Raw genomic sequence first — 25073 nt, 5'->3', positions numbered from 1 at the left:
TTGTAGCTGTATTCTGTGTATTTTACAAAATATTTTGACTTTTCACATTGAAAGAAAAAAAGCGTATCGTAACTCTTATTTTGAAAAGGTTTGACGCAATCAACCGGAAATTAGATACCTCAATGATGCTGACGTCAGCTGCCTCAACGCGCCAACGCTTGAGCTGTAGTTCTTGCAGGCTTTCCTGTTTTGTTAGCAAGTTAAGATACAAAGGTGTAGTTTAAAAAAGATCCTAGCACATTACTCACTGCTGTACACATGTGCTGTCTTATTATTGTATTTAGTGTGCTACCATGGCTTTTGTTGGAAAGGTATGTTTTTAGCTTTTTTGTTTATGTACGATCAACTTCGCTACAGTAGCTATCTTTTTATAACGTTGTGCCGGGTTGTGAGTCCAGCCAATGCCATGTCTCTCCAGCCCAGTGTACCTAAGTAATCAGCCTTCACCAATCTCTGTAAATTACACATCTATTATACATTGTGAATTATTTTTCAGCGCAAAAGGTACTCCAAGGACATAAAGTTAATCTTTTTTCCGGATGATATAAATGGAAGCAAGACAGTGGGAAGAGAGACGTCCACCTCGGCTAGTTCTGTCTCCAAGTCCTGGGAGAAATGCGGAGACAGTTTTTTGGACACTCCAGTTATAAAGGTCAATAAATATAATTTGCAATTAACTGCACATTGAGGCTAATGGTTTGTAGGGCTATTGTTGCTATTCATCATTCTTCACCAACTTACTTGTTATACCCCCTTAATTCACATCTCCCTGTGCATCCTTTTGTCAGTTTGACTGTTCAAGACAAAATGACTTTACTAACTGCATTATCTTTTTATACTAGAATCTTTGGTCGTCTGGAAAGAAGTCAGCTGTGAGACAGTTGGCTACACAGTCCAGCCATGGTAAACAGTTGAGGAAGTCCTGATAATTCCAGCGGTTCCTATCCATATTCATTTACATTTAGTCATTTAGCAGACGCTCTTATCCAGAGCGACTTACAGTAAGTACAGGGACATTCCCCCGAGGCAAGTAGGGTGAAGTGCCTTGCCCAAGGACACAACGTCAGTTGGCATGACCGGGAATCGAACTGGCAACCTTCGGATTACTAGCCCGACTCCCTCACCGCTCAGCCACCTGACTCCTTTAGCTATTCATGTATTTAATACTGATAAAGCTATCTTCGAAACACAACCACACATCCAAATACTCTTTTCTCCACTGACTGATGAGACATTAGGGAATGACAGACTACTCTTGTGTGTCCAGTGCTGCCCGGCAAAGCCGGGTGTGACGAGGAGCCAGTGCACATTACATGGAGCTCCAGTGAAAGTGAGCAGTCAGACAGTGAAACCCAGCAGCCAACCCCCAGCCTGGTGAGGAAGGAGCCCTGTCTCTGTCCTCAGAGACCAGCCAGGACAACAGCCCCCATCCAGTCCTACAGCAGAGCGCTACGCATGCTCAGCACTGGGGCAGGTAAATACCTACAGCTAGTGCACTGATACTGTCTTCACTGTGGGGTCAACGTAGACTACGATTTGTTAGCGAGGAGGTATCTTCGTGGGAGAAATCGTCTCTAGTTGGCATGATTAGGTTTAAGGCTTGTTTGATTAGGCTGTGAATTAGAGCCCGACCGATATTATCGGCCGATATTAGGCCTTTTACTATCGGTATCGGCATTTATAATGGCCGATAAAAAAATTATAAAAAACCCTGGATGAAACACCCTTCAACCATGTTATGAGTGTTGGCGTTGCATAGTTTGGCCACCAGAGGGCACTCTACAATGTCCCTGTTGGCAACACTCGTGTTTAGAACGCCACAAACCCTACAACCAGCTGATCCAGCCAGAGTCGGGCAGAGTCTTAGGGAAATCTGTTTATGTTTTGTTACGCGTTTCTGGATTTATTTTAATTTTATATATCGGCTGATATATCGGAATATCGGAATTTTTAATCACCAAATATTTGTATCGATATAGGTCTTAAAAATCCTTTATCGGTCGGGCTCTACTGTAAAAGACTTCTGGGTAGTCTGCGTGTTAGCATTCTATCAACTAATAACTGTTATTGATCAACAGAGCAAACATGACTAGTTTAAACCAATCCTTTTTAGATGACCTACCTTCCATAGACTGGGACAGTGAGCCAAGTGAATCTGAAGATGAAGAGAAAACAGAGGGAGGGATTTCTGACTGTGCGTCTGGGTCCTGTGATGAACATTCAAAAGAAACCTCAAACCCCACAGACGTGAGTAGTTCTTTTGTCACAGACAAACATCCCTGTGTCAACACCAAACATTGTTTCACCTTTGACCCAAAAGACCAAACAGACTGGCTAGTCCTCCAGTATGTACACAGTGCTATATTGTAGGACACTAGGTTGTGCTGTATACCACAAATTCCCTTGTGTTGTTTCTTTGCATTAAGCCTGTCAGAGCTGTCCATACTGTTGACACTGTGTTTCCTATCCCTCTACTTCCAGTTTGAGTGTATTAGCAGGGTCAAGCTCCATGTCCTTCAGGCCTCAGCAGGGCCACTCGGTGCTGGACAATACCTGACCGCCTCGCTTAGCGGTCTTATCTGTGCGCCACTGTGCTGTAGCTGGTTGTAGCTGTTATTGTATCTTTACATGAATTACCACTAGGTGGAGTATTGAATCTGTCGAGTATGTTCTCACAGCTGGAGACAGGCCTGATTTGAAGTAACACACAGTGTAAAGTGCATGTCAATGAACACAGTGCAGGATCTGAGCTCAGGTCTTGTTCCACTGTCGCCGGTGATAAAGTTGAGGGGAAGAGATGTGGTGTGCTGCTGTCTGATGTAGAGAGATGGAACCCTGCACTACTAACCAGCAACCCGCCCCACCAAAAGCATCCTTGAATGCGCCCCGCTTCTTGTCACGTTTCTTATTTGGTTGTTGTACCTAGCTGCGCTTAACCGGCCTAATGTCTGCCGGTGTTCCATGGTCAGTCTACAGGGACAAGGAAAGGAGGCCGTTTGGGGTCATCTGGTGCAGTGGAGGCGCTCGCATGATGTGACTTGACAGGGGTTGTGTAGCAGTGTTTGTCGAAGGCTGGCTCAGGCATGGGGAGAATGTGTTCAAGGAGTGGTGTTTCTACCTCTATTGTTTGTAAAGTTCCTCGTTTGCTGTGGGTTAACAGAAGGGGGGCTCCTATCATAGAGCATGGGGAGTCAGGTGGCTGAGCGGTTAGGGAGTCTGGCTAGTAATCTGAAGGTTGCCAGTTCGATTCCCGGCCATGCCAAATGACGTTGTGTCCTTGGGCAAGGCACTTCACCCTACTTGCCTCGGGGAGAATGTCCCTGTACTTACTGTAAGTCGCTCTGGATAAGAGCGTCTGCTAAATGACTAAATGTAAATGTAGAGCATATACAGTGCTGCTCCAAGCCCGCTGCTGCACCACTCAGCTGATCAGTTAACACGTGCACTGTTTTCATCAGAAAAACCGGGGACTCTGGGAGAGTTTCACTCAGGAAGGGGAGGTTTGAACTCTCAACTTGGGAGACGCTAAAACACGACTTCACTGCTGCCAAAGGAGCCTCGTTGAGCCTCGCTCATACAGGAGATGAAGGGTTGGAGTCATGGTTTCTGGTGCCTCAAACGTCGAGCGCTGAGAGGAAAGCTACTGCAGAAAGGAAGCGTCAAGTTGATAGTCATCAGGCCCCCAGACCCTGCTATTTCCTCCTGTCACACTTTCATGTGGCGCTATCAGCCGAGCAAGGGGTCGGAGGGGATCCAAGTTCACCCAACTGGAGGTTTGTGGTTTGAGGCCCCTCTTAGGAGAAGTCTGTCACTTGTGAAAGCACAAATGTGCTTAGAATCCTTTTTTTATTGCTGTGAGAACATCAGTGGCCTATATGACAAATACTTGTTTGGTCTAGTTAATCGTCAATGCTATCTGTTATGTTCTGATCATGTATTTTGCGAAAATACGCAAAAAGTCTGATTGCGTATTAGTAACTATGTATGCAGCAACACGAGGACACTTTCTTTCAAGAATGTATGCGATGATTGCAATTACGTAGGCCTAATTGAAACACTTGATTGCAAATGTTTCATTTTGAGCGGTTTCCACTCGAGTCAGTGGCCCCTCTTCATCCCATGACGGCTCATTTCTCTCTTTGGATTGCCTCGGATAAGTGGGCAGTTTTTGATTCTCCCAAAAAAGAAACCAAAAGAAAATAACACCAACTTGTAACTTCCTGCCAACACCAACTCAAACTGGATCAAACAGGATATTGTGTGGAGGATCTCTATCGCAGGCCGAGAGTAATGACTTCAAATAAAGCAGTAGTATACACAGGCTGACTCACTCCACCCAGTCATGTCAGAGCTCTTGGTTATTGTTAGAGGTGGAGCGTTGGGGACCGGGTGTTTCAAGGCCGGGAAGGACACGATCTGTTTCCTGGACAGCGTTAGATCCACCTCCGAGAGGCACGACCCAGGCAGCCAAACGGGTTCCTAACTTGAGCCACATCTGGGCCTGCAGGGGCTATAAACAGATATTTACTACCGTTTGTCCAGCGAAAGATTGCTAAGCGGAGCAGACTCAGTGATGCCAGAAAACTGTGTACTTACAATGCTTTCAGTGCCGGGTGAACACATTTTTGAGCGTAGGCCAGGAACATGGTGTTCCTCTCTCTGAGGCTAGTTAGAGTGTGACGTCGGCTGGCATCCTGCCCAGCAAGGTCAAGTTGATTCAAATAAGAGAGCGCGTAGGCTGACGGCCTGGTATGCTAGTCTTGTCTGCACATGACAGTCCCAAAAAAAACACAAAACCTGTCTCTCCGTTGGATTTTTCCATGGGAGCTGGTATACTCAGGTGTACTCTGAGGAGACGGAAGCCTATAAGAAGTAGTGTTGGTGCATCTTGTTCTTTTGTATCACTAACTGCAATATTGTCGAGCAATAATGATAGAGCTAACAAGTCATGTTTTTTTAAATATAAAACAAATGACTTTTGATAATTATATAATATATTTGAATATTACAATTTGTTTTGTTTAACGTGTGACACACTTAAAGAAGAGTTGTTGAATAGCTCTAAATTGCAAAGCCCATATAAACAACCCAAGTTAAAATGAGCTCCTGTCTATCGCCACGTTTGAGTGTGTAAGTGTTCCTGGGTGTGCCCCCCCCCCCCCGCCCCCCACGCAGGTGACAGACACAGAGATCTCGGACTACGCCTCAGAGGGAGAGAGCGCGGCGTCTGAGGGCCGCGCGCTCCCAACGGGGCGGGCCAGCGAGAGGTCAGCCAGTGACTGGGTCAGGGCAGCTCAGGCCATGCTGCAGACGCCTCTGAAACAGGGCCACGCGCACTCCAAGACCCCAGAAGACTCCAGCAAGAAGAGAAGGAAGTTCCAGAGGTGAAGACCACTTTTAAGTGTGTTAAAGAAACAACACGTGTAATCTATGTCAGTACATGAGTATGTTGAGGGGACTTTGTGGGAGAGAAGGTTGGGGAGGAGGCAGGGGGGGGAGAGGTGCTGGTAGTGAGAGGGTGTTGCTGATTGCTTCACCTCCCCTCTCGTCTGCTGGTTCGGAGGGAGTGATGTTTCCACGTCAGTTTTGCTGATCAAAAGGGCACCTGGGAGCATCGCGGGGGCGCTAAATGTCACCCCGTCACTGTGAAAGACCCTCAGATCAGACCCAGACCTCCTCCGCAGTTCAGTCACCTCGCTGCCAGGCGCAGAGCCGTCAACTCGCCGCGTTTGACCCCCGACCCCCGTGTTTGTTTGTCCCCAGTGGAGGTCTGGCCGAGAGGCTTAACCGATTACAGTGCAGACAGAGATCTGCCATCAGCTTCTGGAGACACCAGTCCCTCTCCACAGGAACGACAGGTAACACACACACAGTCCCTCTCCACAGGAACGACAGGTAACACACACACAGTCCCTCTCCACAGGAACGACAGGTAACACACACACAGTCCCTCTCCACAGGAACGACAGGTAACACACACACAGTCCCTCTCCACAGGAACGACAGGTAACACACACACAGTCCCTCTCCACAGGAACGACAGGTAACACACACACAGTCCCTCTCCACAGGAACGACAGGTAACACACACACAGTCCCTCTCCACAGGAACGACAGGTAACACACACACACAGTCCATCTCCACAGGAACGACAGGTAACACACACACACAGTCCATCTCCACAGGAACGACAGGTAACACACACACACAATCCATCTCCACAGGAACGACAGGTAACACACACAGTCCATCTCCACAGGAACGACAGGTAACACACACACACAGTCCATCTCCACAGGAACAACAGGTAACACAGACACACACAGTCCATCTCCACAGGAACGACAGGTAACATACACACAGTCCATCTCCACAGGAACGACAGGTAACACACACACAGTCCATCTCCACAGGAACGACAGGTAACACACACACACACAGTGCACGCCGCTCTCTCTCTCCACATCACAAGTCCCCACGTACAGCAGCCGCTGTCTGTTCAGATCAGACGCCAGGCGTGTCACTCTAAGATGAGACCAGATTTGATTTGTCGCTCAGATCTGTGGTTGGGGAGTTCGAGGGCGCATCAAGGAAATGCTCGTTGGTCGGCGTGGCAGTGAACTCAGGGCAGTAAGTAGGTGACAGGAAGTCGCGTGCTCGCTCGCTTGTTTTTCATCTTTTCCTTTCCACGCTACGCCAGCAGCACGCGTCGGCTGTAAAAGGGGTCTGGGCGATTAGGCGGAAGCGCGCTTTGCAAAAGGTGACGGTTGATTGTGGAAACAGTCGGAACAGTCACGTTGCTCCTCCTGCTGTTTAGGGGTCAGCGGATGCTTCAGTCACACTCAAGCAGAGCGAGGTTGGTTCTTGTCAGGATGATAACCAGCCTGGCCTGGTTTTATTTTCATTTGAGGTCATGGTTGGTGGCTTTGTGGGGGCCCCTCCACGTTCAGTAAAACCTTTTTTCTTTTATTGAACAAAGACACTCCCCAGATGAATTCTGACAATTTTCTATTTACAAATTGAGCCTTTTGTCCCGTCCTCGCCCCCGTAAACGTTGGAGCGGTTGCTAAACAGCCCACCGTTTAGCGATGCGAGAGACGACATTGTTGATAAACACGGCACCGAGAGACGGGGTGTTGTTCTCTCTCGCTCTCTCCTAATCTTCTCATTCGCATAAACATGTTATGGTTAACTCTCATACACAACTGGTGAGAGCCGTCATAAAACACCTGTTCGTCCTGCCCGCGGTGGGAGTGTTTCCCGATGCCGTTTCATCTCGCAGTCTGTTCCTCTTCAGTCAGTTGAGTTACAGTATTACGGTTGAGAATGTCCTGTTAAGCACTGCACAAAAGGCCCCGTCTGTCCAATAACTTCAGGATTTTTTATTGCATTATTACTTAACTTTTCCCGCAGGGGAACAACGGATCAAAAACACACATTCAGGCAGAAACGTGTTTAAACAGTTCCCATCAGTGTGCGCATGTGAGGTGAAACACACCCAGAGGCCATTAGCAATTGTCACATACTCATTCATAGGGCTGCATTGTTTGAACTGAATTTCATAGGTATTATGATTCATATCTCTCATAGCCTATAGCCAGGTATACGCTCGCTGGTATTCAGCCAAGTCACTGGCTGCTTATACAAACTTGAATTCACACCGTCAGACACTGTCAGTCAGTGATACTGTCAGTCACTGTTAAAGATCTGGAACACTAGAGTTAACTGATGGGTAACCTCCATGTTGCATCAAGGTCCATAGTGATAGACAGTTAAGCCTAAGTTCTACAAGTCCCTCAATTGGCCACACAAACACACACACCCACACACAGTCTCACACACTCACACACGCTGGCTGTTGTTCCTGTTTCCTTCAGTGGACAGGCCTGGCGTGCTGCTGTTGGAGGTGCTGTGTGTCCGAGAGGAGAGCTGCATGCAGCTGGCCCTGTGTGAGCACCAGCATCAAGAAGCCCTGCCTGGCCGGCACCCCCAGGACCCCCCCTCCACCTCCCCAGGCCAGCACCCCCAGGACCCCCCCTCCACCTCCCCAGGCCAGCACCCCCAGGACCCCCCCTCCACCTCCCCAGGCCGGCACCCCCAGGACCCCCCCTCCACCTCCCCAGGCCGGCACCCCCAGGACCCCCCCTCCACCTCCCCAGGCCAGCACCCCCAGGACCCCCCCTCCACCTCCCCAGGCCAGCACCCCCAGGACCCCCCCTCCACCTCCCCAGGCCAGCACCCCCAGGACCCCCCCTCCACCTCCCCAGGCCAGCACCCCCAGGACCCCCCCTCCACCTCCCCAGGCCGGCTCCTGGTGCTCTTCAGCAGGGAAACGGCCGCCCAGCTGGTGCCTGCGCCCGGAGATGTCGTCCACGTCTACCCACCGTGGTGAGAGAGGGTGTCCGCATGGCGAACAGGACGGTTTGGCAGCTAGCTTTCTGATCAGGTTGAGAGATCAGAGATGGATGTTTACCTTTTGATGGATGCTTTGTCTCTTTGTCTGTTTTCTTTATCTACCCCACCTATAGCCCAAATGAGTTTATCTACCCCACGTAGAGCCCAAAGGAGTTCTCCACCTAGAGCCCAAAGGAGTTCTCCACCTAGAGCCCAAAGGAGTTCTCCACCTAGAGCCCAAAGGAGTTCTATGCTTTCTTTGATTATAATTTTTGTACAGCCTATTTAGCCCTACCTATTTGTTTGTTATAAAGTTGTACTAGGCCCTATCTCAGCCTTTGTCCCGGTCCTAGATCCAGCCCTAGTACCACTGCCAGTCAGTTGCAGTCCTAGATCCAGCCCTAGTACCACTGCCAGTCAGTTGCAGTCCTAGATCCAGCCCTAGTACCACTGCCAGTCAGTTGCAGTCCTAGATCCAGCCCTAGTACCACTGCCAGTCAGTTGCAGTCCTATATCCAGCCCTAGTACCACTGCCAGTCAGTTGCAGTCCTAGATCCAGCCCTAGTACCACTGCCAGTCAGTTGCAGTCCTATATCCAGCCCTAGTACCACTGCCAGTCAGTTGCAGTCCTAGATCCAGCCCTAATACCACTGCCAGTCAGTTGCAGTCCTATATCCAGCCCTAGTACCACTGTCAGTCAGTTGCAGTCCTAGATCCAGCCCTAATACCACTGCCAGTCAGTTGCAGTCCTATATCCAGCCCTAGTACCACTGTCAGTCAGTTGCAGTCCTATATCCAGCCCTAGTACCACTGTCAGTCAGTTGCAGTCCTAGATCCAGCCCTAGTACCACTGCCAGTCAGTTGCAGTCCTAGATCCAGCCCTAATACCACTGTCAGTCAGTTGCAGTCCTAGATCCAGCCCTAGTACCACTGCCAGTCAGTTGCAGTCCTAGATCCAGCCCTAGTACCACTGCCAGTTCAGTCCTAGGTCCAGTCCCAGTCGCAGCCTGCTACCAGTCAGCCTCAGCTCCAGAGTCTGTGTGAGACCCTGTCGACCCTGTCCCAGTGCCAGCTGCTGCACATGCTAGGCAGAGGGGCGTGCGTTGAGCTTGTTGTGGAGGGGAGAGGGAGTTAGCCGTGTCTGACTCCAGCTGTGTGTGTAAGGGAGGGGGGGGGGGGGGGGGGGGGCAACGCTGGAATATCCAGGCTGGCGGAAGGACAGGGGCCTGCTCAGCCTGCTGACGTCACCAGCTGCTCCTGGGAATGCTCCACATTCCTCTTCCTGGCAGTAGTGAGGTCATTTCCAGCAAACCGGGAAAGAACACACTGGGATTATTTTCTGGAGCATTTAGGAACAGAGTGGAAGAAGCCAGGAGACAGGATTGAAAACACATGCTGCTCTGTACTCTGCTTTAGCACTGGAGCAGCTATTCACACTGTGTGTGTATGTTTTTTTTTTTTACCACAGCGTAGTAAAATGGACCCCCGCAGTTTTCAAAGTACCCTTTTTGCATAAGTCGTCAAGTTTAGTTTTTTATGAATTTCAACCACATATGCTTATTGCCAGCCACATTTGTTAGTTTTCCTTGAAGTTTATGAACTATGGCCTTAAATGTATGGTCAACTTTTTTCAAATGGACCTCATTCTAAACCTCTTGGAATTCATAAAAAAACACACCAACAAGTTAACTTAAGTGGAAAAACCCGGAATCCAACATATAAGGTGGAGGAGGTCTGGTCAAATTCCACTTGTTATCAGTTTCCTGTGTGACACGTGAACTCTTGCCTCCCCCATGCTCCTGGGCTGAGTGGGCTGGCCCCTCCCTCTGGGTGAGTGGGCTGTGGCCTCGGCGGAAATACCTGCCTGAGTCCTGACTCACCCCCGCTCTGACGACAGCACCCAGCCAGGCCACTCCTTAACCCAGCCACCTGTTGACAGCTGCCCTCGGGCACCTGAACACCCCTGCATCACACTTCCTGTCAGCAGGCCTCTACTGTACCTGTCCTTTACACACACACACATCGTACTATGTGTACCACACCACTTCCTGTGTGATGACCCACCTAGATAACAGCCCAGAAACCGAATCATAATTGTTTTCATTTTTTTTAAAGTCTCTGATTCAGTGTTGACAGTTGTTATTGAATGAATAGAAAGTATGGAGGAGCGGGGGGGGGGGGGGCGTATTTTACCGAAAAGAACATATGTCATCTCGCTGAGAATTGGGTCTGTTCTGACTGTACCGTGCAAATGTACAGTATAATATTGAAACCGCGCTAGTTTACCCTGACACTGCCTACACTGGCATTCCAAAATTCGAAGGCACGCGGTGACAAGTACACGCACCAAAGCCCCAGTTCTCAGATTGCTACTATAGTCATCTTCTGATAACATCTGTCATAAAGGGAGAGATTCTCAGTATTGGGGAGAATGCTGTCTGGTAGTTGTCTAGATCAAACCGTCCGAAGTCAGCCAGGTAGGTTACCACTCAGGTGTGCAAACACATCCTCGAAAAGTTCTTTACCGATTTTCGAAAGAAATGGTTTGCTGTTGTTGTTTTTTTCCTCTCATTTTGGATGGGATCCAGGTGTTTTCGATTTTCAGTTTGGTGTGTGAGACCAAAGCGATAATTATAGTTTCGGCGTCGTTGGTTAGAAGTGGAAGGAAAATATTGGCAGCCAACCACCCGTCGCTAAGGTGACTGATGGGTGGCGTCGAGAACACTCTCCATCAGACTGTTCCTTCTCTGAGAACCCTGCATAGGAATCCACTCAAGTGGAACATGTACCTTTTTTCTGTGTAGTGACTGATCCGTTGTCAGTTTTCCACTCAGCGTGGGGCTTAGTTGTGCCTGTCCCTGGAGGGTACGCGGTGACGAGACGCGGGGAGGAAAGGCGGAGGTTGCTTATCTACATGCTGACATTCAACCATGGTCTACAACCCTCCTATAACCCCTCTAACACCACACAACATTTTCCACACACCAGTGTTCGAAAACCTGTATCAGGAACAGCTTCCGCTGAATACTCAGTTAGCGTTGACTTGTTCTCCATAACCATATTACTGTGGTTCCATATGGTTAAATATATGCCCCCCCCCTCTCCGTGATTGCAATTCTACGAAACTGCTCTGACCTCTTCTCTGTTTTTCTCTCCGCAGGCAAAGCCTGGTTATGGAGGGTGACAACATGACTGCTATTCTAAACACCCATTTCAGCCAGAAGCTCTTGTCTGAGTCCAGACAGGCCAGACAGAGCGTCCCCAGAGCCCTGCTCCCCGTGGAGAGACTCTGCTCCTACTCTCTGACCAGGTCCTTCTGTCTGCTGGACATGAACCAGGCCTCCCGCCAGGGAGAGGCTCCCGCCACTCAGGTCCACTTCCCTCCCAGGAACACACACACACTTGATACAGCGCTGGTTCTCAAGGGCCACAGACTAACACCACGTCTGTGTGTCCCCCCCGCCCCCCCCCCCGTGTGTCCAGGTGGCTGCCCCCCAGTCTGGGTGCTCCCGGCGGGGGCTAAGCGTGGGCTGTGACTCCCTCCTGGAGGCCATCGAGGGCCTGGGCCAGGCTGGCTCAGTGGGCCAGGAGGTGGAGGTGGTGGTCCAGAGGGTCTACCTCAGCCCCCTTCAGGAGCGCTTCCCCGCAGCCGTACTCAGGCCCAAGGCCCCCTGCAGACCCCCCTCACACCCTGCCATGCCCAGCGCCAGCAGCAGGTATGCGCACCACACCCCTCACCCTCTCACTCCTGACTCACTTTCAGTTTAGTTTAGGTTATTACCGAATGACCTTCTGTGTATTTAGTCATGGCAGGGGAAATAACATGGCTGTCCACTTCTCGCTAGACAAACCGTATCTCATCCAGTGGCTGTATCAGAAACCGTATGCTCCACCTCCCCACGGCTCATTGGTCATCTGCCACCCCTTGGTGGCACAGAGTGTCCTAGTTTCTAGCTATTGTTAGCAGAACAGGCTCCACCTAGCTCTCTCCCTGCATCCAGCCAGATGGCATTGCTTGACAAAGGACACAAACACGTCTAATTGAATCCAGGCGCGCTGTGAGTGATGCAGGCCAGTTGTGTGGAAAGGCATGAGTCATGTTGTGTTGGTTAGCTACGAGGAGGGTCCCAGCACCAGGCCAGGCCTGGCCCGGTCCGGATGCGTGCCCCATGTCCTGGAGGGTAGCAGGTCCGGATGCGTGCCCCATGTCCTGGAGGGTAGCAGGTCCGGGTGCGTGCCCCATGTCCTGGAGGGTAGCAGGTCCGGGTGTGTGCCCCATGTCCTGGAGGGTAGCAGGTCCGGGTGCGTGCCCCATGTCCTGGAGGGTAGCAGGTCCGGGTGCGTGCCCCATGTCCTGGAGGGTAGCAGGTCCGGGTGCGTGCCCCATGTCCTGGAGGGTAGCAGGTCCGGGTGCGCGCCCCATGTCCTGGAGGGTAGCAGGTCCGGGTGCGCGCCCCATGTCCTGGAGGGTAGCAGGTCCGGGTGCGCGCCCCATGTCCTGGAGGGTAGCAGGACATGGGGCTTGTCCCCTGACCAGAGGAGCAGGCCTTGTGTCTGTGGGAGATGATGGAGTTTACACTGTACCTGTTATGATCAATGGCTGTTTGAGGCCTGGAGGCAGGGGTTTAGGCTAGCAGCATATGGTTCCTTCCTTGAAACAAATGTTTTTTTGTACCTCACAGGCTAATTTCTAAAGAAATCAAATGGATGTCTATCCATCTTCACACAAACACTTTGATTGACAATGAAAACATGCTTATCTATTGAAAATAGAATTCTGAAATATCTTATTTGCATACTTATTACTATTACATTAACAATAAAGAAGTCATGTTTTGAACTTGGGCCAGCAATTCTTGCTTGCATTGACTTTCTTAAGTGTATGATCCATCAACATAATCCAATTAGCATCAGTGTTAACATGTAGCTGCCCCTAACCTTCTCACCCCTTCAAGCTGACACTAAACCCAGTTCACATCTCAATGTGCCTATGAGGATCCACCTGTTGAGCTGGATGACCTACTCTGGGACGGGAGTGGAGTGCTTAGTCGACTAATCAAGCAGTTGAAACGGTGTTTGCATAATCAGCCTGGGGGTGCAAAGAGGTTGACCAAAGGTGAAAGGTTCCAAAAGGGTGACGGCTACCATGTCATCGGATGGCCTTTTTGTGTCCCACAATAGACTCACATCATGAAGGAATGGGAAAAAATACATCTGAAATCTGAATACCAATAGTGTTTGCTGGAACTAAGGGTGGAGGAGTGGTCTGGTTTGTGGTCCATTACATCCACATGTGAGCCCCGTGTGCTTGACCTCAAGCTGCTGGGGCCTGCTCTTAGTGTTACTATTGTCCTCAGCTGAGTAATGGGATTGAGGGGAGGGTGGGGGGTGGTGTGGTCGGGAGTAGCGACAAGGACAGTCCTGGTCAGCTGACAGGAGGACCAGAGCGGATGGGCGGTAACCCGACCCCCCTCTCCTGCCACGCGGCCCGCCGCCGGTAAACAAACGCCTCCCTCAGACGGGAAACACTGGTCTCTCCCTTCTCCCTCCCTTCACACAACAAGATCCAACAGGTTTAGGGGATGGTCAGGAAGTGACCGCAACTTCCGGCAATTTCGATTGGATGTCTTGGCCAAGCCCCCACATAGGCCTCAATGTGGCTTTTTTAGATGAGAACTGCACAGTACATTTAAACAGACTGTAAGTGCATTCTGTCATGGTGTGGGTGTTCTCCCTGTTGTGTTTTTATGCTACTATTCTTCCTGTGAGAACCTTCCTAACTTGTTGATAGCCTGGAGGCTGGAAGAGCCTCGCCCGCTGTGTTGTGCTAGTGGTCTAACTGGCTAGCCCTCCAGCCCCCTTCAGTCTCTCCTGTTTGTGCCTCCAAGTCCCTTCTGATATCCTGTTCCCAGTCTCTCCCTCACATGACCACTTCAAGTCTTAATCACTGCTCCCACCCACATGCCCCCCCTGCCAATGAGGCCTCTCGGCTGGGTTCTCGGTGTGTAGGTCGCTCGCTTTCTGTGGGGGCCAGGCCGGGAGTGTGCTTGTGCACGCACACACACGCCTGGGTGTCTGTGTGCGAGAAGGCGTGCGTGTGTTTGGACAAGCTCGATAGATCGCAATTCCAGGAAGCACCTCCGAGTTGCTGAGAATTCCAGTGATTGCTCTCAAAAACAAATTCCTCAAATCAGCCTGTGACTGGAGCCGGCCAATGGCAGCGGGGTTTAGGGGGTGAGGGCAGCGCGGGAGGAATTGCTGGGGGGGCTAAGAGGCGGGCGGGGGGCAGGGCCCGGGGCCGAATGCTTGTTTGTGTCTCTGGTATCGCCAAGAGAAGACCCTCGCCCCTGTCTCCACTGTCCTTCAGTCTCCCCCTCTCACCATCTGCCTTCCCTTAGGTCGTTCGCGTTGGAACAAGCTCCGCTTTTCTCAGGAAGAGAACCAGAGGGTTGTTCTCTGCACTCCTCTGTCAGGGCTGAGCGTGTGAATGCTTAGTCACTGCTAAACATCCCACAGATCAACATCGCAGTCACAATCTCAACCCTCACCACCGCAGCACAAAGACACGGTTGGCAGTAACAGGAGAGTCGCAAGCATATGTCCAACTATATTTAGCTGTTGTCACAGTAAACAATGTAACATTACCCTCTTAGTCTGCATGGAGTTGTTGTTTGTTTATAACTAAACATTACTTGCTACTTTCTTGTGTAACCCTGGATAATTCCCTGCTAGTCAGTAGCTCGTGCTACGAGGTGTCTATACCAAGCCTAGCTGTGCCTGTAGGCTCCTGATTGACAGGAGTTGTTTATGTTTATGGCTTTAAAGTTCAGAGGGGGGCGGTCTCTTGATCAATGAGCTGACATGGAGGCCTCCTTCAAGGTTTGCCTTAGGAACACTTCTATGAACACTTCTCCTGTAAATCACAAATGTTTGTTATTTGGTTTATCAAGCGATTGTTGATGTACTGGGTTTACCTGAGGACAAGCTATAAACAATGGATCTACTCCCATGAAAAAAAAAAAGCTAAGTGGTCCAGTGTGAGATATTTTCGAATGCCTTGAAATACCCTGGGTCAGACTTGTGTTTACCTACACAAGCTGTTTATCGGCTCTGTCAGGGGGTTGGGGGAGAAAAAACGGACAACTTTCTAGTGTCTGCGTGTGCGCAGCTAGCCTTGAACTTTCTTGTGGGTGTCACTATCCTCCCCCCCCTCCCTCCTCCTCCCCTCCTTCTCCCTCCTTCTCCCCCCCCCCTCCCCCCCCCCTCCTCCTCCCCTCTTTCTACCTCCTTCCCCCCCCCCTCCTCCTCCCCTCCTTCTCCCCCCCTCCTCCTCCCCTCCTTCTCCCCCCCCCTCCTCCCCTCTTTCTCCCTCCTTCTCCCTCCTTCTCCCCCCCTCCTCCTCCCCTCCTTCTCCCTCCTTCTCCTCCTCCCCCCCTCCTCCCCTCTTTCTCCCTCCTCCTCCCCTCCCCCCTCCTCCCCCCCCTCCTCCTCCCCTCTTTCTCCCTCCTTCTCCCCCCCTCCTCCTCCCCTCCCCCCCCCTCCTCCTCCCCCCTGTCCCCTCTCCTGAGTCAGCTGCAGAGAGCCCTTTCCCCCCTGCTCCCTCCCTGATTCGGAGAAGCGGGGCACATGAACTTGGTGCTGGCAGCTTAGCACAGTACAAAGGCTGTGTCCAGACTTGAAGGGCTGTGCAGACAGGCAGCTCCTGCTCCTCCTCCCGCTCCTCCTCCTGCTCGGCTGCCGAGAGCGGCAGAGCTTGGCACAGAGCAGCATATCACAGCTCACTAGGTCAAAGGTTCACCCTTTCCAACAACCTCCCACAGCTGCAGAAACAGCAAGCAGAAACATTTCAATCTGTCAATACAGGCCTTTCATAAATCCAGGCCTTTTTACTCAAACTGCAAAACCATTATAATTGTATTTATTTTACATGAAAAGGACTTTCTGTAAGTCTGTAAGTCGCTCTGGATAAGAGCGTCTGCTAAATGACTAAATGTAAAAGGAAATATGCCTTTTTCTAAATGGTTCCGGTTTACTATGAACTGTATGAATGTGTGTTTCCTGTGTTGTGTCCCAGGCTGTGCGTGCTGGTCCAGGACAGCTACGGCATGTTCAGCGTGGTGCAGCTGCAGACCCAGGCCCGGCAGGACCCCCCAGACCTCCAGCTGTACAGCAGGAGGTGGCAGGGCCGAGCCCTGTCTGCTGACACATGTCAAAGTGGTGCAGCGGGTCACTCGAGAGAGGTGAGAGAGAGAGATCTTATCCAGAGCGACTTACAGTAAGTACAGGGACATTCCCCCCGAGGCAAGTAGGGTGAAGTGCCTTGCCCAAGGACACAACGTCATTTGGCACGGCCGGAATCGAACTGGCAACCTTCTGATTACTAGCCCGCATCCCTAACCGCTCAGCCACCTGACTCCCTACAACCAAGGACCGTTAGGCCTAGAGTTCTGTGAAATGCCAGAGCTGTGTAATCGCGCTCCCCTTAGCTAGTCACCCAGCCTGAAACGTGTTAGCCCACTAAAGTGAAACGCCGGCCCCGGGGACCCAAAGCGACCCCTGGAGCGTGGGCAGCTCCCAACCTTCTGGGCCCAGGCCCAGCACAACAGGTGTGACGGTTCTCCCGCATGCTAACCAACAGACGGTGATTTTCCACTGGCCTCTGAACGGCTGGTCTCCATAGCGGCGCTGTGTATTTATGACGGGGGACGAGAACTGGATGTTTGGAAATGAAAGGGGCCGTGTGGCCCCGGCCTGTGTTGACATGGAAAGCGATATGGAGATGTGCACGCCGTCCCCGCGCTGCCCCCCCGCTCAGATTACAAACAGTTAGAGGAACCGGCGTGAGGACGTTCTGGAGAGGGGGGGGCGGTTACGAGGGGGACTTCGCCAGGGAGTCGTCCTGTCCTGGCGACACCCTGGGGGGTGCGTCTCGTAGCATTTCTGTCACCTTACAGCGTCCCATCACCCCCCTCATGAAACACTGTCGTACTGAGATGTTCTCTCTGTCTGCACACCACGAGAATTGAGTATTTAAGTTTGGGGGTGGGGGGGGGGGGTGAACGATTCATTCAGACGTTTTTCTCCAAGGGGGGTTTGGTGTGGTAAGGTAACTTCAGCCCAGACCTGCGCCCCGTCACACTGTGCCCCGTCAGACCCGCGCCCCGTCACACTGCGCCCCGTCACACTGCGCCCCGTCACACTGCGCCCCGTCACACTGCGCCCCGTCAGACCCGCGCCCCGTCACACTGCGCCCCGTCACACTGCGCCCCGTCACACTGCGCCCCATCAGACCCGCGCCCCGTCACACTGCGCCCCGTCACACTGCGCCCCGTCACACTGCGCCCCGTCAGACCCGTGCCCCGTCAGACCTGCCGGAGCAGCAGAGCCGGTTCTCAGACACACTAACCCTGTGATTAGGAGCAGGTCTGACAGGCCTACAGGTTCCTGAAGACCGAACACACCCACTCGCACACCAGACACAGCACACCACATTCACTGAGCCAACAGTTGAGTTGGGATTATATTTGAGATACTGTATATATATTTGTGATACATGTCTTTTTTTATCTATAAAAACATTTATGACATTATACACGTATGCAGTGTATATATATATAATGTGATTTGCGATCCTTGCGTCTCTGTCTTCACGCCAAGGATTAGATCAACTGAAGTTTCATTCAGCACGTAGCTCTCTATATCTGTACCACAATCTCATCCAGATTACAGGCTCTTTGACAAGTTGTCAGCGCGTGGGTGTGCCCGTGAACAAAATATACGTGTGCAGATCTCGTTGGTTTGGGGATGTGCGAAATGTCTATGAGTAAACATTGCAGTTCGAAGCGATGTACAGTAGTGGGTTGTATACTGTGCAACGCCTCAAGGCAGGGTTAGGGTTACGGGGGGTTTGGGGAGGGTTTGACCCCCCCTAATTAAGACTTGGATCCCCCCAAAAGAGGTAAAAACAACAGGTCGGGGGGGTCGATACATTTATATACCGTTCTTACCTGTAATCGTAAATATGACTTTATGCCCTGGAGAAGAAGTTGATCCCCCCCCGATTGTCATTGTATAATTTGCACTCTGCCTCAAGGTGTATGAATGATATTTGGTAATGGAGCCAAAGAGGCCTAGAAGAATGTGTGTGTGTGTGTGTGTGTCTCAGTCTCAACCGCCTCAGGATGGTTTCTGTTGATCCTAAAACCCCTCTTGTCTCAACAGATTTGTGATTGAATGGAGATGAGAAGGAGGGTGAAACCACTCTAATCCCTCACCTCTCTCTCTCTGCCTCGCTCTTTTTCTCCCTCTCTCTTTGTATCTCTTTCTCTCTATCTCCCCCCCCTCTCTCTATCTCCCCCAATCAAGGTGCCCCAGACTATTCAACCTAATAGACAGTATGTGGCCCCCAGTAGTGCCCATCAAAGTGCATGGAAGCACACACAGCCCTGAGAAAGTAGGTGTCTAGGTGTTTTGACCTTTAGGAATCTTCTTCCGAGGAAGAGGCGACTCAATGAGTGTATCGTCACAGGCCAGGGTCTTTTAGAACAACTGGGTTAGCTTGACTGTAGTACATGGTTGCTGTAGCGGCTAGTCAATGCCGATGTGTGTCTGGTTCCAGGACTGCAGGTCCGCGGGTCCAGCCCCCAGCTTCTGTTACCTGCTGTCAGGCCAGGAAGGCTCCGTGGAGCCCATCGAGGGCCAGGCCGTGTCCCCTCTCTACTGCACCCCCGCAAGACACACACTACGACACATCCTCCAGGTAACGGGGGGGGGGGGGGGGGGGGGGGGGGCGCGCGTGAAGTCACCCTTCGTGCATGTTTTGATTTTCATTCCATCCCCCCTTTCTCTTTTTCTTTTGGTCTCTCTCACTGTCTCTCTCGCATACACAAGAACTTTCAATCCTTCTGATTAGAGATTGTTTGGAGTCTCTTTGTGCTTCTCTACTCCCATTTAAATCCCATCAGGTTTTCTTATATATATATTTTTTGGTTCCAGAACAAGCATGAAGGCCTCCGTGTCAGCTTCACCGCCCACCGCTGTGTACAAGAGAACACAGGTAATCACCTGACAACACGCTGGGTGGGGGGGGGGGGGGTTGGGAGCAGGGAGACTGATAAGGCAGGCTGAACCAGCGGATCAGGGCACAGGGCGTCCTCCGACACAATCAATGAAACCTTTACACTTTGACCCTGCTGAGATAAGAGCTCAGAACAAAGCTCTGGACTTTGACACACTGACACACACACACACACACACACACACACACAGTCCCTTTTTCCTACTGTTTCCTCTGCCTTTCATGTCACTGTTGATAATACGCGTTACCTCAATGATTGGTCGTTAATCAGTGTTTGTGACACGATCAAACCCCCCCCCCCCACACACACACACACACACACACCCCACACACACCCTCACTCTCTGCGCTCCCAGAACGCTGACGTGGGCCGGGCCGAGGCCTGGCTGGCGGTGACTGACCCCAGCCTGCAGGGCGCCGACGCCCCAGGCGGTGGAGGCAGACGGACGCTGGCTCTGTGCCTGAGGCCCTCCTGCCTGCTGGCCCCTCCTGTCGCCCAGGCTCTGCTCGCCCCTGGAGCCTGCCACCTGGCCGTCAGCGATGCAGTCCTGGAGAACGGTACGGAGCCCTTGATGCTGTGGCGCTGTTCCAACTCAACTCTAATTCAGTTGTAGTCATGCAAGGTTAAATAATTGTAGAATTCCATACACAGTTATGTGTGTACATAGATGTGTATCCTGGTGTATAGCTGGTTTTGACCTTTTATCGTTTCCGAAAGGAGATGAATAAAGTACCTGTATATCTTTCGGTCTAATACGTTGTGATCTCTCAACGCCCAGGTGTCATTCTGTGTGTGGAACAGTCGGTTGTGCAGCTCCAGAGCCCTGTGGAGGCTGTGTGCAACACAGAGAGCTCCCTGTTCCTAACACAGGCCCCCAACCAGGCCTACTCCCTGCCACGGCCAATAAGGCTGGATCCCTTGGGCCCTGAAACCACAGCCAACTCTCTCTGCAGCCTGTCTGGTCAGTATTTGCTGTCTGTCCCTCACCTCGCCCAGCTGGTTTGTCCGGTCGTTGTTGGTTTGCCTTAAACACAACCATGTTTGTATTTGTATTGTTTTGGGATCTGTGGCTCTGCCGTTTTGTTCTGAATGCTCAGCAAGATGTTCTGTGGTTCTGCAAAGGCAGTGGTTTCTGTCAGTTGCTCAGTCTCAGGTCATCCTTTGGACTCCAGACACCCTTCCAGAGCTGGGGAATTGTAGTATTCTTTTTTTTATTGGATTCAAAGTAAATAATTAACATATGGACATTTGGAAGACCTCAGTGGTGTCAATGCTTAGTCATTTGTCAGGCAGTCTGAAAGCAATACAATCTGTTTAGTAGTGTCATTTTGTAGTGGATTTATCCAGTCTACTCTGCTGAGGGATATTCATGATCAGGCCAAATGTGAAATACTATTAAGATAATAGACCTAAATGTTCAAGGGGGTTCTCAGTCAAACAGTAGCCAAATGTACTCCTCCTTAATCTGTTACATTGCTGTCATGTTCTGTTCACTATCTTGACTGTGTTACAGTATGCAGATGTGGAGGTAAGAGATGTCATCTACATGTCTTGTGTTGCTGCAAAGGGCAACAGTCTTGCTGTTGCAAGCCTTGGGGTTCATGACCAATCGACCCCACATGTTTGAGCAGCTGTTACAATGATATGACAAACAAAAAATTACTATTCACACTCTCTGAGCTGGGAGTCCTGGCAGCGTGCATGTGTGAAATAAAAGACCGGAAGACAGAGTATTTTATCACTTGGAAGTTTTTTGTTTTTTTTTTATCTAACCGAAGGTGCTATATGTGTATGAGGCTGTCTTTGGTCTTCAGGATAAACGCTCCGTTTAGCAGAGGGAGTCAACACTTGCTATCTTTGTCACCGCTGATAAACATGTACAGAGGTCCAGTCTAATATAGCCCATGTTCTACGAAATGCGTCTTAACATTTATCAATCTTGTTTCCTCTTTTTTCAATTTAAGCAGCTATGCATTTAATGCCTTGTGGCACCTATTTCAACTTTACCTACTGTGTTTTGTTTTTTTTGTCTTTATTTTGTCTTTATTTTGTCTTTATTTTGTCTTTATTTTTTGGTATGTTTGTTTTGGACAGGCGTAATAGTTGGTGTGGATGAGGACACAGCTTTCTCCTGGCCAGTATGCAGCAGTTGTCTAAGTGACCGTTTGGAGATTGCTCCGAATAAAACGTACATGTACAGACCACCCTCAGTTACCAATTTGGTTGTAAATAAGGATAAAGTCATGTCATCTGCAATCAAAAATGACCTGCGCTTGTCATTCTCCAGTCAAGCCTTCCATTGCTCGTCCTGTGATTCGACAGTGGACCAGCCAACCATTAAGATGCAGCTTGAAGCATTCATAAGTTCTTCACTAAGTGACTGTACTGTGAAAATTAAGGTGAGATGCAGCTCTTATTGTTAGGGTCCTAATGACTTAGCTTTGAACGCACCCCAATAATGTGCTTATTGCAAATGACTTGATCAATCAAATCATGAACCTGATTTTATAGTTGCAGTCAAGTTCAGTTCAGTAGACGTGATGGTTCAACCAAGCCATTGTAAGGATAAGCAGCAGGTGTGTGGTTTAGATAGGTCAGCCATGCTGGGCTCAGATGTACTACGAGTGGTGTTCTTCAGGGGTTTGTCATTGCCCAGGTGGTTACTATTTCTCTCTTTTTTCTTTTTTAGCTACAACAATCCACTATTGTGAGCCTCCTAAACTCTGCAAAAAGTGACACTGAGGTGAGCTGACAAGCAAACTTTGTCAACTATGCACCTTACATTACACTGTAGTAAACATGCATTCAATGCACACTATAGCCATAATATTTTGCCAGTGCTATTGGTTGCTAGATGATAATCTCCCAGAAGGCTCTTGATACACCCATGCACTGGCCCAGAATAACAACCAGGTATTTTTCATGCTCAGGTAGTGACCCTCCCATCTGCTTCAGTTCCCAGGTTACGAGGTCGAGAATGTTCTAGGGAAGGAGGTGGGGCCCCTCACTGCCTACGTCCGTGTTGTCACCAGGAAACCTGCCCTTTGGATTGGTCTAGAAGAAATCTGCCTAGCTGAGATTGGCAGCGTGATGGGGCCCAGTGAAATAAATCTGTGGCCTCAGCCTAACTCTGAGAGTCACTGCAGGCCTCATTTACAGCCGCAAGCTCAGTGAAAAAGCTTGGCTACCCTATTTCTACAAGTTTAAAGCTCATGCATCAAACTATCTATGTGCTCAACTGAGGTGACTAGCAGGATATGCCCCTTTTGGTGTAAATACATGTTAAAGTCTTGTTTGTTGGAAGTCTACCTCCCAGTGCATTTAAGACAACTGAATGGCATAGCTAGTCACAATAAAATACAGTTGTGTTTTGAATATCAGTTCTTTTCTTCTCTTCCAATGAGACAATATCTTTCCTTATGACATAACACAACCAGGACACAGCTGTGTCACCCTCAATTTTGCCAAGTCATGGATCACTACACTTGAATAACTTTTCAGCAATTTTATTATAGATTCCAAGTATTTCAATGTTTTATACAAACTATATAAAATTCAAACATGCTCTGGCTTTTTTTTTTTACAAAGTTTGGAATTATAAAACATGTACCATATCTGGTATAAAAACATGTAAATGAAGTGGTAAAATAATTTAATGTAAAAAAAATGCATTTTTCCCCCGAAAAAAGATTATGGCATCAACATAAGTAGGCTCCGTCCAACATTTCCAGTGCCATGAAGGTAAGCTTTAAAATGCATCTGTTACAGATGGTAAATATGTATGAGGTATGTCTTTAAAAGTTCCGTTTAGAGATGCCAATAATCTATTATCGACTGTCCCCACTCGTGGACCCAAACGATGACTGCTTGAAGAATTCTCTCAAACCGGTCAACTCGCGAGTTAGCTGCTCTATAGTTTTGTGTAATCTGTCGTTCTCCGCACCCAGTTCAATCATATTTTGCTGTACGTCAAGGTTGCGTTGCTTTGCCTTGTCCCTGCTTTTCCTCACAGCAATGTTATTCCTCTCCCGTCTCTGACGATATTCGTGGCTGTATCTGTCAACAGACTTTTTCACCCTCTCCTTTCCGATTTTACGAGGTGAGGAGTGTGCTGAGCTCGCGGAAGAGAGCGGCTCTGGGGTCGATGGTGGCGTAGGTTGTCCCATAGGCAAACTGACCGATGTCTGTGCGCAGGTTTCTATCTGGGAAGGTAGTGACGAGGACATTTCACTGTCACTCCAATCCGGCTCCTGTTTAATTGGCGCACTGAACATCTTGTCATATCCAACGTCGAGTTTCCTCTCGAATTCTTTTTGGCTTCCAACGACTGTGTATGTGTTGGTTGACAGCTGCTGCGGGTTGTTGATTGTCGAGTTTTGCATGTAGAAATCATTCTTTTCTTGTTTCACAGTATTGAACAGATCGAGAAAAAGTTCGTCGTTGCAAAGCTCAAGGTTTGGCACCGCTGTCATGGACTCTATGTACGAGCTGAAGTCAATGGCACTCTCATCGTCGTACATCGCAGGAGCTGTGCTTAACTCGGCCATGGTGCAGTCTTCGCCCGTGCCATCCCCTCGCCCGGGCTTGCAGACCTCCTGAAGACCGCTCCGCTTGTTATTGTCGTAGAAATTGGCAGGCTCCATTGCCCAACTCATCTTGCATTGTGGTGACACGCACTGCGAATCCAGGCTGTATATGTCACACATGAACCCTGGTTTTCTCCACGTGGGGTCGGATGTAATCAAGTGTTGTCAATCAGTAACGTGCAAAGTCGATACAAAAGGCTATAGTCGCACAGTAGGCTACACTGCTGTGACCCCCTCTCTTCTATGACCACGGGTTGCGTTATTTAAGTGGCGTGGTTTAATCCCTGTGCGTAAAGTTGTCACCGCACGTTACTAACTTCTTGTCAGAAGTACCTAAGTTTTCTGAAGCAGAAGACTTTCGCGGAGTGTAATTTGTATCGTCCCCGTGCTTACGTCAACCGTTTACCTCCCCCTTTGACAAACCAGTCAAGTCAAGTTTGGGTCACGTGCTCCCCGTAGCTCCCATTTGATGAGAGAAGGGCGGGTGCAAAGGCCACCCCCTCTTTACTACGACTGTACTGGCAGGCGGACAATTTGATGTTGTTTATATAGTTAGACTTTCAAACCAGCATTCGTCTTTACATTTCTGATATAGCAAAGGAGACTCAAGTCAGGTGATACGGTATTTTGGACATGGTGTACAACCCAATGTTATTTTTAGCATTTCCCCTTCACCTCCAAAATAACGCACTGTTGCTGCATCAGTGTAGTAGCATGTCATATACACAAAACAGATGTGATTGTTTTATAAAAGCAATATCACAGTGAAATGTTATAGTCACATGAAAAACCCGCATCACTGCAGATCAGATACATTCAGGAAATCGGACAGAAAATATGTTGTTTGTCAGTTTCCTATTATCGTTGACAATGATTTTGACTTTGATTTGTTGTCAGATTATATTGAAATGTTCATGTAACATACGCCACCCTGTGGCAAAAGTTGATAAATGGCGTAGCTGCAGGTACACGGTTTCTTCAACATCCAATTTTCTAAAAAAAAATACACTAGGA

At 49.7% G+C, this 25073-nt stretch overlaps 3 protein-coding genes across 4 annotated transcripts in view; 1 reads left to right on the top strand and 2 right to left on the bottom strand.

The window, feature by feature from the left end:
- LOC136958447 (coiled-coil domain-containing protein 178) overlaps window positions 1-2153 on the bottom strand; it is a 45149-nt gene extending 42996 nt beyond the window's left edge. The window contains exons 1-2 of one of the 2 annotated variants that reach the window (XM_067252347.1): window positions 2123-2146; window positions 119-184 (exon numbers count right to left, since the gene is read on the bottom strand). The gene's annotated coding sequence lies outside the window, so the exon portion shown is untranslated. Of the gene's footprint in view, window positions 1-118; window positions 185-2122 lie in introns of both variants that reach the window. The other variant, XM_067252346.1, reaches the window with a different exon arrangement.
- spidr (scaffold protein involved in DNA repair) lies at window positions 181-22862 on the top strand. The gene is given in 23 exon segments (XM_067252352.1): window positions 181-311; window positions 497-652; window positions 843-903; window positions 1268-1474; window positions 2114-2247; window positions 5176-5384; window positions 5764-5858; window positions 7879-7980; window positions 8197-8389; window positions 11556-11766; window positions 11879-12111; window positions 16470-16587; window positions 16589-16635; window positions 18761-18848; window positions 19014-19154; window positions 19391-19426; window positions 19428-19451; window positions 19829-20030; window positions 20252-20434; window positions 21568-21661; window positions 21761-21872; window positions 22163-22216; window positions 22429-22862. Coding segments are annotated over 23 exon segments (2937 nt in total). The 5' UTR covers window positions 181-293; the 3' UTR covers window positions 22648-22862.
- Window positions 22863-22963: 101 nt separating this feature from the next.
- cebpd (CCAAT enhancer binding protein delta) lies at window positions 22964-24406 on the bottom strand. Its single transcript, XM_067252351.1, has one exon. It carries the CDS (start codon window positions 24177-24179, stop codon window positions 23301-23303), a length of 879 nt encoding a protein of 292 aa, XP_067108452.1. The 5' UTR covers window positions 24180-24406; the 3' UTR covers window positions 22964-23300.
- Window positions 24407-25073: the final 667 nt, after the last annotated feature.

This window comes from Osmerus mordax, chromosome 16, assembly GCF_038355195.1.
Source record: "Osmerus mordax isolate fOsmMor3 chromosome 16, fOsmMor3.pri, whole genome shotgun sequence".
NCBI classification, from domain to species: Eukaryota; Metazoa; Chordata; class Actinopteri; order Osmeriformes; family Osmeridae; genus Osmerus; species Osmerus mordax.
Note: the sequence above shows the minus strand (reverse complement) of the source record. Positions and strands in the feature narration are given on the sequence as shown.